General features: G+C 44.4%; 1 protein-coding gene across 1 annotated transcript in view; it reads left to right on the forward strand.

Moving 5' to 3' along the window:
- The window catches only part of T265_00303 (hypothetical protein), a gene marked incomplete at both ends in the record, with an annotated part of 29646 nt that overhangs the window by 4917 nt on the left and 12359 nt on the right, over nucleotides 1–12370 (forward strand). Inside the window, 3 exons of the mRNA XM_009164048.1 lie at nucleotides 6211–6426; nucleotides 9855–10176; nucleotides 10537–11522. Coding sequence (XP_009162312.1) covers nucleotides 6211–6426; nucleotides 9855–10176; nucleotides 10537–11522 — 1524 coding nt within the window. The remainder of the gene's footprint in view (nucleotides 1–6210; nucleotides 6427–9854; nucleotides 10177–10536; nucleotides 11523–12370) is intronic.

Here is a 12370-nt window from a genome sequence, read left to right on the forward strand (position 1 = left end):
TACAAAAGCTGGACACAGATCTTCTCCCGAACGAGTCTTCCTAGAGATTCATTGCCACCACTCATTCGTCGGTCAAATCCAAGCAAATGTTATAAAGTGGCCCCACGAATTCCGCAATAGAATTCCCTTTTTCAATCGACGCAAAATGAAATTCTACGAACAACACATACTACTCGCGTGCCTCCCTAATCAGTAGTATCACCGTTGCACTAGTCTTCGTTGTCGCACCTGACATATTTAACTGCCAGGTATGCCTTGAACTACCGGTAGGTTGTACATCCAACGGTGCATGTTTGATCTTGAAACGGGAGATAAAGAGAAGCATAAAGATGCACCGTGCATTGTGGTACGTGAGCGCGCTCCTGATGTGGGAGCACCGGTCTCAATGAACTTCCGTAGCTTTTATGCCAGGATTGTGAGTTAGTGCACTTAAGACCCATTGACTTCGTCCTCCACCATTTTTCAAGATCTCTCCTCCTGGGTCTCCTCTTCTTGGGAAGAGTGTATCGTTGTCTAGATTGAGCTAAGCATAGAAGGATAAATCCTGTCTTCATTGTCCAAAAGCCACCAGCATCTGCAGTTCTTTCAGTGTTGTTAGTATCGCGAAGGTCACACGCAAGTAGCGAACCGGCTTCTGAACTGGACGGGTTTGCATTGGACCACCATGTTTGCCAGGTGTACGCACAAGCTTCGATCAAGGCTATCTGAATAACTGTCGAGGATGGGAGCAACCGGCAACTGTGTGACCAGGCGCAAGACCCTGTGTCATGGCGTGGTAAGGTATAAGTATATGACGAAATATCGCAGCGTGTTCCCCGGTAGAGTTTGGCAGGGTCGTACCATATCTCCTTTCTCTTCGGCTTTGCCCTAGGTGAGATTTTACGCTACTTTGCTAATAATAGGCTAGAGTTGCTCCCAGGTTGTCCAACAGTTGATATGGAGTTCCCGGATCACATCGCTATAGTGGTTAACAGTGCCGTGGCTATACAACAACTGTCGAATGGTCTAGCGATCGACGTGTGTTGTTATGGCGTCCCCTTTGCACCATCGAAGTCGTTTCTCAGGACCGATATTAGACACCTTATACGACCACATTAGGTAGTGACACTTTCGAGGAAGTTTTGTACACCGAGGAAGCTACATCACCCATGGAGGGTTAGTGGCAAATCAGACTAGGTCTGTAGTTGCCAATTCGTGACACCGTTAGCATTAACGTGACATTGGTCTTTTGTTGAAGGAATTTGTTTAGGATACTACTGTGAGCGTCATCCTCCTATATGGTTGCGAGACTTGGTTAGCTAGTGCTGAAGATGTCCGGCAATGTCTGTCAGTCTTCAATAGTCGCTGTTTGCGTAGTATTGCTCGCGTCTGGTTGCACTATCGGTAACGAAGAAATGCGTCAGAGAGTACTTGGCTTGTTCAACTCACTTCTGTGGATCACAATTTCAATACCGAATACGTCGCTTAGGGCATGTACGACGTTTGTCCACATAACTTCCACTGTAACGTGCGCTGTTCGCATGGGATCAACCAAATCAGACGAAGAGGAAGTTTATGCAACCAAGGACGTGGCGGAGGAAGATAAAAGATTCCCAACTTGTGGAAACTACAGTCGCCAAGACTTCCTGGTTTAGATCCGTAGCACTCCGAGACAAAGAGATATAAGTTGACAATGTATGAAAAATCAAACTGGTGCAATATATATATATATATATATATATGTTGACCGAGGACTATTTCATCACGGTGAGCACCTACGTGGTTATCGTTCTATTTCTATTGCGAATCATTCTATCATCTGACACTCACGGTTTCCATCCATTGACCAGGTTAAATCGGAGTGAAGAGTTCAATATAGGTCGGTTTTATGAAAACTATAGATCATGGATAGTAATGCCGTTGTCGTCCGTGACTCGCGTGGCCTTGAAAGATCATGATGAATGGTGTGTCTTTGTAGGCTTGTACTCGGCTCCCATCAGAATTTGGATTGCCCTCTCATTGCACAGCGGCTTGTATTCAATCAGTTATCATTCCTCTACCTGTTAAATGTCATTTTGCTGACATTGACTAGTCTTCAGGAAGTATATACGAGTGCAATCGGAAACGGGGGAACCACACACTTAACGGCGCACTGACGATATCCAGTGATGCTGTTCCAGTGCAAGCTGACCATACCTATGCCAGTGGAGCACCGTGTAGCGTATTCGCCAAACTCCAGACTGTCACTCACTCGGAAGTGCGTTATTTTCACACATTCATAGGTTCGTCATACAGAACCCGGTTCGTATAGATAAGGCGGTAGTTATTTGAGTCAAATCCTCATCAAGCTAGTATCATTTTGAGTGTTATTCTCTTGCTTATGAGTTGAAAAAGTTCCTCAGTTTTTCCAGGTATATGTGCTTTATGATGTTGCTGGAAACCTCACTAAATAGAGCATCACAGTTGCTTGTTTTAGCATACAAAGGTTCGCCATACCTAACTAAAGTCTCGAGTTAGTTTTGTCAACAACTTGGGTGGATCAGTCGATCAGTCCAGTTTAAACCAATCGTTCGGTCCAGCAGGCAGCATAAATCACACCGCCTACACAACTACCGTTACCTTCTGTACGTGTTCATAGATCTTCACTGAAGAAAAAACCATCCTGGTTCTTAGTACACTTGCCCTATCTAGGGTATAAACTTCGAAAGGAGTGATTTTTATAAATTTGACAGAAGTGCGTTCTGTTAGCTAACTTACGTTAAGGTTCTGGTCCCCTATTTTGTTGTGTTTTAGCTACTAAACCACATATGAGTAGCTTCAGGATTACCCTAATCCACTCATCGTATGGGCAGCCTCTATTGCTCTCTTGAACCCACACTAACACACTAGACCATAGTTTCACTCTTAGTAGAGCTCCTGTGCAGTTTGTATTCTTTGCTGTTCCACGATTTCATTCCTGGATATCCACCATTCGGGGCGAGCTTGTTGCTTTTCGCCTACGTCATACTGAACGATGTGATTGGTTTGCCCGGTGCCTTGATCGACGGTCTAATGCGTGTCCGGTTTGTATCGACCGATTTCCCAATTCTTTCTCGGAATGTTGAAACCTTTTGGACACATTTGTTTCATTAGTCGTGTGGAGTTTCCATATTCATAGAAGTAATACTTCCGTTTTGAGGCTAGAAGAACGAATTGCCACTCCATTGTTTTGCCCTCTATTTTGGAATAATCGGGACGATCAGTACAGGCTTTGAGATGTGTGTGTGTGTTTGTGTGCATTAGCCACATACTTAACAAGAGATAATTTGGCCGAGTGTATCTCGTGTGGCTAATGAAGTGTTCTGTTTGGTAATCTAAGAAGTTCCTGATCGCCTTAGGGAGCCTTCTGCTTCCGCAGGATCAGAAAAGTTCAGTCAGGTGGTTGTTCATATCTGTGTACTCCTTTCAATATCCGACCGGGAGGTGAAGATTTGGGAACAGCGGAAGAGCAAAATTTGGAGAATGCTGCCCGTAAAATAAGCAGATATCTTTTATGGAGTGATTCCGCGAATATTTCGTTTGGTCGAGTCTTAAAAAGATTGATAACCCATTCTTACCAAAATGATACAGGTATGATCATGTCAAGTATTATGAGGTCGCATACACCAAGCCGACTGTCGAACTGTACGTTAGCATTATCGTTCACGAAAGCTGCATCTATAATAGTCGGTTAGTAGGGATCGAGGAGCGTGGAGCAAGGACCCATCCTTATCTCCAGGTCAATGATAATTTCGAAACCAGTCGATCCATTCGTTTGTACCTTTACTCTCATTTTCTGATGCAGGCGTCGGGTGAGTTGGCAAAGTCCGGTGGACAGCCATATTTGGGAATAAGGGTCCGCAATGCTTCTCGGTTGATGGAGTCTAATGTCTTCGTAAAGTCTACGAAGAGGGCGTGCGGTGGGTGGCAATGTTCGCGGGATTTTTCATGAAGTCGTCGTGAGTTAACTACCAGGTCCAGTGTGCTACGAGCGGCACGCAATCCACATCGTTCTTCTGGAATGTGTGCTTCGATCACTTCAGCTGTAAGGCGTTTGAGCAGCAACGTGGCATGACTTTCCCACACAGCCCAGTAGACTGGTGTCCCTGTAGCTGTCAGGTGTAGTCTTCCTTCATAGAGTGCACGATTAGAGCGTTATCGAATTCTGGGGAACTTCTTCCCGTCAGATCTTGCTGGTTGGTTGAAGAGGTGCAGTATCCAGAGTGGGACCACCATACTTGAACCGTTCTACTGTAAACTGTCTCCTCCAACTGCCTTTCCATTACGCAATTGCATGTTCGCCTGCCGTATGTCTTCAGTAGTCGGAATGTCTGGTCGAATTGCTAATCGTCACCAGACAGTACGCTATAGAATACAGCCTTTGTTCGGTTGAATTGACACCGTATTCACTCTAAGATTTACTAGGTCCCCTATCGTATTAAAAAAGCGATTTACTTTTTGGTGAGACGCAACCCATAATCACCTGGAAGTGTCAACTTTTAACATCCCATTCGAGCTGATAAGTTGTTGTGCGATGTCAGCCTAATGGATTGCATTGCGATTATTCATTCTCAGTTTTTCTTTCCTGAAACTCATCCGTCGCAAAAGCCTGTATCNCGCTCTTCCAACCTTGCCTTTTCGGTTCTAAGTACAGTTTGAGTTTCACCCATAAATAACTGTGGGGTTTGTCGACTATAGTTTACCAAAAGTGCCCACTATTCCAATAATATCCCCCTCCCCCACTCTCAAATGTGTTATGTTGCACAATCTGCCCCAAATTCGGTACAACTCCTGCTGTTTCCCCTCTATGTCACTCACCCTCAATCGTGAACCTTACTGTGAACGAACCGGTATGTATTTGCCGGGCCATAGTCCGTCTTGAGAATTTCACTCACTAACCTCGAGTAATAGCTGGGTCAGTTCTATTCAGTGTTGGTGGGGTAGGGGGTGGGTGGGTGGGATATGGGTGGATGGGTTGATGAGAGGAGGTGCGATTCGGCACTCAACCGTGTTGGTTGGTATGCTGCATTACATCCCACAAAGTCTTGAAACGGGGATTCCTCAGTGGCCTCGATCAGGACATGTGTGTGTGTGTGCTTGCTCTATCTGCCGATGAGCGTGTATCTGGCTATCCATGTGTAAATAGCAGCTTCTCTGGTGTGTTATGTTGCCGGTTTTTAGGCCGCAGCTCTCTGCGTTTGCTGCCTTATTAGTCTAGAAATGGGTTATCAGTCCTTTGTTACTTGTCTTGGGAACAGGTATTGTCTGCTGTCTTAGTCTTACCGTTTTTTATGGAACTGTCTTAGATGAATGTCGGGTTTGCCTGTATTGCAACAGCCAGCTTGTTCGTTTCCAGACATTCCACGTTTTTTTCACGGTGAACGTGATGAGTAGGTGATGTGCATTATATGGACACACCTTCACACGTCAGCAGATGTATTGCTCAGGATTGATTTTATCATATACGACCTCATCATCACATATTAATCTAGTGATACGTCATGCAGCCGTTTCACTCTTATAGGCCGGAGGCCTGCTGTAAACTCACGTGGTCCAACGCGGCTGAACAGGCGATATTTTGAGGTTTTTAGCTTGGTCAATTACCTCAAAATTCACCACTGGATTGAGAGGTACACCGCATTATCGTTTGAGACTTTTTATTTGAATTTTCCACTTGCAGTGGATGTTTGAAAGTGCTTATTTTGAATACAACTAATGATTTGGAAATGTTGAGCTCTGTTAATACACAATGGTTCTTCAAGAACTGAACACTGGCTTATTCAGTTGGGGCATTTGGTAAACGTGAGCTTCAGAGCTCTTTATGGCTCTGATATTACATCCAAGAAGACCACATCCTACCTCTGGTTGTCTTCATGATATATTATAGTTTTCTCAAACCTTAGGGATTCGGGGCAAACTGCTGACATGCCACCATGATGGTCAACCAGTGTTCGCAGACGGTAGCTTCTTTTCTATTTTTCCTGGCGAATGACAGATCACAGGTGAAAAGCTTTGGTGGTTGTGCAAAACGAACTTTGAATTGATGTTCTTTACCTCTAGGGTATGTTCCGCAGGTTACCAAGAGACGCACCTTTGAAGACATGTGGAGATTTCACTACGATAAGTTCTCGTTGCAGATTTTCCCGAATTTTCGTCGTATAGGTCGTTGTAGAATAGTCCTAATTCGGTCTGCTTCCGTCTCTTCGTCACCAGCTTTCACGACGCACACCCTTGTCCCTCTTTCAACGTGAAGGACTTGGATACTGTTGACCAGACCGTCGTTTCATATGTTTCCTCTGCATTGGACAACTCCTCTGATTGGGATGTTCTGATTGGCCACATGTTGGGCGTTGATCACTGCGGTCATACGTACGGTCCGGCACACCCAGAAATGCGCCGAAAGCTGCGTGAAGTCGATCAGTTTGTCAGGTTTGTTTAAAATGGTTCTCTTTTGTACTCATACGTCCACCTAAGCGAGACCTCTGAACTATTTGCATTCACTTTGATGACGCAGCCTGTATTTCAATTTATTTAGCAGTGCAAGTCGAGGTAAACTAATCGTAATGGAGTTGGTATTCCTCTCTGCTTACTCTGCTTACCGAGCAAAAATGGTTCTTTCATGTCGACTTCTATTCCTCTTTCGAGCTGCATCTTCTTCAGTAAGGTGACGTTTTGGTTTCCCGAGCGTTTATTTGGGTTTCGCTGTCAAAATTACTTTCGGGCTATAATGCCATCTAATCCCCGTTGCGTCCCTTTTCTGGCCAATAGTGCTAAGTGCTGAATAATCCAAACAGTCAACGTCCATTGTGAGGTTTTCCATCCCAACGAAACAATACGTGGATGATTTTCGGAGCTTGAGAACACCTGATGAAACCCCGAAACGAAACACAAAAGCTTTATGTACCTATTCTGGACTGTCCTGGAGTGTGCTGTTTTGGATGTTAAACCACTCGAACTGGCCGGGGACTTTCAACAACGTCAAACAACCCCTGAGTTCCATCGTGTTCCCGTTTCTCTCTTCGTCTGTGTTTTTGGTTGACACTCAACTGCTACGTCAGTTGAAGCTGTAGTGCACTCGTACGCGGTTGAAATTCTGGGTTTCCCCTACGGCGTAATATAGAAGGCATACATAAACTTGGCTGACTCTGCTGTAACCCACGAAGTGAAAGTGAAAGACGGTTAGCTCAGTGAATGTGTCACAACAACATTCCTCGTGTTCCACGACCTGTGTTGGATATCATGGATGGCTAACCTCCCAGGTATAGGAAATCGGGATGGTGCACGACGTTGATTCAACTGTTACCGCTGTTGAATTCACCTATATATTTACCCTTAAATTCCACCGAACACTAGCGATGATGTCTCGACATTCACAAGTTCCTTGAACTGCCCTTTTTTGCGATAACTTTTTTCTGGAAGTGTGGAGTTGAATCCACATTCTGTCACTCGAAAGAACCAGTCAGTCTTGCTGGTTGGTACGTCTCCTATCGACTTGATTTTAAATAAACTCGTGTACGTTTGCCTTGTTTTGTTTCATAAATTGTTGATTCGTTACCGAGAAAAAGACCAATACATATTCGTTTACGATGTTTCTATGCAACTAAATGTGCTGGTGTTTCAGTTGGTACAATATTCGAGATATCCCGATACATGTACAGACGTAGTGCACTACTCATAGGGTTGCTGAAAATTCTTCGACAGCCCATGACCGATTTTGTCCCCCTTGGTGCTCATCAGGTAGGCGCAGTCCCTGGCTTTCCGTCAACCTTATGTTCCACTGGAACCCAAACTGCTTAAAAACATCATAAACAAGAGGTTCAGCTGGGCCTCATGTGAATCTCTCCGCAAAACCAAATTTATTTGCAAATAAGTGTATTTCGCTAATTTCGTGGAATTTGGATTCAAGTAGATCATAAGGTTGACGGGAACTCGGGGACTGTGCCTACTTGATGAGCTCCAAGAAGGGCGAAACCGGTTGTGGTCTGTCGAAGATTTTTCAGCAACCTCATGAGTGGTGTATTATGTCTAGAAATATATTCGAATGTTTTGGTGTACTGGGCGTATTCTTACCTTTATTTCAAATCCCATGCTGGTCCATTCGAGTAGTAGTTAGAAAGTTTCCTTAGTTGCTGCGATTACACAGGTGTCTCAGTCTTTATAGTGAAATTATTAGTTTTCATCCTTCTTCCTTACCACCTTGTGGACATCAGTCCAGCACGTATATGTCTGGCATATAGTCGAATGCTTTATGTTGTTGGTGTACACAACCTATGTACACATTTCCTCAGATGACTCAGTTCAGCCGGTGCTTGATCGTCAGCGTTGTAGGACTTTTGAACCTTGGACTCCGTTCGGAATTAGCATGAACCGATGTTTATTCCGGTTTTATCTCCGTTCCGTCCTCTCTCTACTCTCTGAATCTACGAACAGCGTACTGGTTGTCTGAGGATGTGAAGATTCACATTGTTTACGCTTCACTATACTTATTTATCTCTAATGGTTTCGACCATTTAACTCTGCAGGCTTCTGAACACCTGGATATTTGTATTTTGTGTTTGCCATACTCTTATCTCTTTTTACAGCCCAGACTTCTATAGTGTGATAATATAATCCCTCCACGTTGGACCAAATGTAATGACCTTTGCATAGAAATTATAATGTATGTGGAATATAGTTACTGCCAGATAAGAAGAAAAATTAACATCAGTATCGTGGGTGAGCCAACCAGCTTAAGCGGCTTGGTTGTGCCATGTTTCTTCCTACTTTTCATCCGTCTGAGATTACGCTGCGATTGAGTTTTATCGGCGCGTGTCCCAGTACATACGCGATTTCTGTTGTTGATTCTGTGACTTTTTACCCTAGTACAGGTGATTTAGGAGGGTTAGTTTCAAGGGTACAAGCCAACCAAACAGTCGGCTTGATATCTTGAAGTCGATTTTGAATCCGCATGCCGCCCACTTCGCCAGAAGCACGATTGGATCACGATGCGCAAAACACCATTCATTACTTTTTGTACACACACGGACTACTGCGATGCATTAGGGGAGACTTGGCTTGCACTGTATTCCTTATCGAACCGAGTCCGCTGCTTCGTTGCTGCCTGTCGTACAAATAGAATCATTCAGTCCCGTCACATCCATCCAGAGACGGCCGGATAGGCACTTTTTCACGCTAACTCATTTCCTGCGATATCGCTGGGCGGAGCTTTCTATGTAGGGTTTGTATCTCCTTGATTAACTGATTTTGTTGTGGCACGGGATTTACGGAGTTCATCCCCTATGAAAAATGTTGCTGGATGATTAGCAACCTTATTATTCTTAGTAGATTCTTGTTTCTGCAAGGCACCCTTATATTCGTTCTGGCTCAGACCACAAACTTGAATGTAGTCGTAATTTTTTCTCACTATGCCTACCCCATTTTAAGCGGTTTTCAATTCTTCTACATACCCTTTTGATTCAAAATTCTCCGTGAATTTATTTTAAATGCGTTATTCCTCGCCAGTTACTATTACTTACTGGTGATCAATCTTCTCCTCTTCTGACTAAATTAAGCCGTGCACTCCAGCCGACACCATTATTTCTGTGTCCGACTCCCTCCGCACCCTAGTTTAGCTCATCATTCCTATGTTCTTTTGATTAATTTTTAACACATGTCAATAAGAAACGATCAGAGTGTCGGTCCTTTTCAAGCGTACTCCATTTTGTTAAACCTGTTCACTACATTTAGATTTCTAGAAAATCTTGCATACAACACCCTCTGTCTCTGCAGGTACCTATCACCCAAATGATTTCCCCAATTCCCTTCTCCTTAGTTAAACTGAATTATTCTAGCCCGGTGATATGTTCATCTACTTATAGGGTGATCATAAACAAGTTGAATGAGAATGATCTTCTCGTAGTTTTGGGCGACCACGGCATGACGGCGTCGGGAGACCATGGCGGTGATAGTTCAGCTGAGCTAGATGCTGCACTTTTCGTCTATTCGTCCCGTGGGTTCCATTCAGCCGGTGAGCAAGGATTCGGAAACGGAACGGCGCGCATTGATCAAATCGACCTGGTACCGACTCTGGCCTCGTTGACCGGTGTCCCGATCCCGTACTCAAGTCTTGGTGTCTGTGTTAAGGAGATCCTGTCACCAGACGTAGATTTTCGTCAGTGTTTACTGGCGAATTTTGTGCAGGTAGGACTCATCCTGATTACTTTGCTCTTTACGTTACACCATCTAAATTCACTTTAGTTCCTCCTATACTTTTTCCCTCTTCTGCCAGGCGGAGATGATGATGGATAAATCCACAGCAGCGGCAGCAGTCTTTTCTGTGAAGTAGGGCACTTTTGGTGTAGTCTCGTAACCATTCTTGGTGTCTTTCTTGAGGAAACATGAGCGGCTTGGATTGTCTGGGTTTGTTTTCTCACAGCTAGCTTTATGTTTTTGAAGAGGGATTTTTGTTCACTTTGGCTATCTGACATCATGAGATATTGGGTTCATTTCTGGATTCGTACAACTCACCTTTACTTTGACCCTTTCTTTTCACCAATCCAGCTCATAGACTACACACTGACTTACTGCCGTGAAATCGGACCGTTCCCAATGGAAAGCGAACTGAAGCAATTTTTCGCTAACATGAGCGTTTTGGACAGATATGGCATTTTGGCAGCCTCACAAACCATAGATTCGAATACAATGGAACACTTGCTCCGCAAGCTACAACAGGCGTTCCGCCAACACTGGACGCGATTCGACCTGCAGAAGATGTGGGCCGGTCTATGTGTGATGTTTTCGACTGTGGTACTTGCTATTTGTCCCTCTCAGAAGTCTGAGTTATCTATTTTTGGGGTACAGCTGTTCACTGCCATCATGCTTCTCCTTGTCCCGACGGTTAACTCAATCGTTCAACTGTCAGTCAGTATCCTTGTATTTGGGTTCGGCTCTGTTAAGTTGTGCGTCGAAGCATTCCGCAATTTGATTTATAGGTCTTCGCATCTTAGTCCGCTGATTCTCGTTGTCTTTTTGGCTGGGAGCCATTTTTCTAACAGCTTCTTAGTTCATGAAATTCAAGTGACTACATATCTCGTCCAGACTCTACTTGTGTATCATTTTGTTCGATCTGTGCTACGGGTTCCCGACCAACTTTCCTGGCTGACTTTCACTTATATCTCTCCTTCCGTTTTCCTCATGCTACTAACACGCTTATCTAGACTTCTCGAAGTTTGCCGTGAGGAATCTTTCCCATCTTCCAGCTGTCGCACGAACACAGACCCTTGGATAACGAAATCGCTAGCAAAGCTTTCCTTCAGTGAAGCGCGTTCAGTGGTCTTGTTTCGGATAGTACTGTCAGTTGGCACACTGATATCGATTATAGCCTTGCATAAAAGTTGGCTTCGAAAACTGGACCCTTTGTTCCGAAAATGTTGGGCAAGTATGTATCTTCTTCAAACAGGAATTATTTTCGCTGGTCTCCTCTTGGTCGGATGTTGGTTTCTGGATGCAGCGCAATCCATTCAATCGCAAGTGAATACTTCATCTTTGTGCGTCAAGTGTTTTTATTATGAACTTGTTTTGATTGCGAACTTGTAGTGTAGTTATCAGTTCTGCCATTTCATCGTTTTATGCAGCTAGTTTGAGAGAAGCACACTGTCACGAAAATGAGGTTTTTATACTTTTATACATCAAAATGTTTCGACTGCGAAACTCCTCTATGACGTCCACTTTTATAAATTCTGTCAAATTCGGTCATCGCAGATTTGCAGCAATCTGTCCGCGCACCACTGTCTTTTCCTAGAGTCATAGAGTGAATGCAATCGTTATTTCAAGATATTTCAATCCACTGCTAGGTGTTGCCTGACGTCGCTCTCTAACAGACATACTCTTGGTATGTCTGTTTTCAGTAGGTTTTGTCAATGATCGCCGTTGAGGAAAACGCTCGGTAATTTTGTTTGACCTTATAGGTGGCCTATATCCATCAATAGACATTAGTAGGGTCCTTTCCCTCTGAAGGAAACACCTTGGAGATTTCTGGTGTTTTCTGATGGATGTGTGGTGAACACGGACCGTACGCTTTCTAACCAAAGAGGGGAGATTTTGTTTCCATTCGGTGTTGAGGTAAGATGGAGTTTTCCATGTCATCCGGACTAGTTGTTTTCGCATATCGGTGATAGACACATACAGGCCTGTGTGATGGCCATCAGCCACTGGCGAGATGGCTCAAGTGGTTAGAGCGCGAATTTACTGACCGGAAGGTCCGTGGTTCGAACCCGACCTCCGCCACTCGACTTCCCCTGTCTAGGCTTGGGCAACCTGACAGTATCCCAGCCCTCGTGCTTCCTTCTGGTGGCATGACAGCTAGGCACCGAAAGGGCGCTACAGCTGAACGATT

The sequence above is a fragment of the Opisthorchis viverrini genome, assembly GCF_000715545.1.
Source record: "Opisthorchis viverrini unplaced genomic scaffold opera_v5_3, whole genome shotgun sequence".
Classification (NCBI taxonomy): domain Eukaryota; kingdom Metazoa; phylum Platyhelminthes; class Trematoda; order Opisthorchiida; family Opisthorchiidae; genus Opisthorchis; species Opisthorchis viverrini.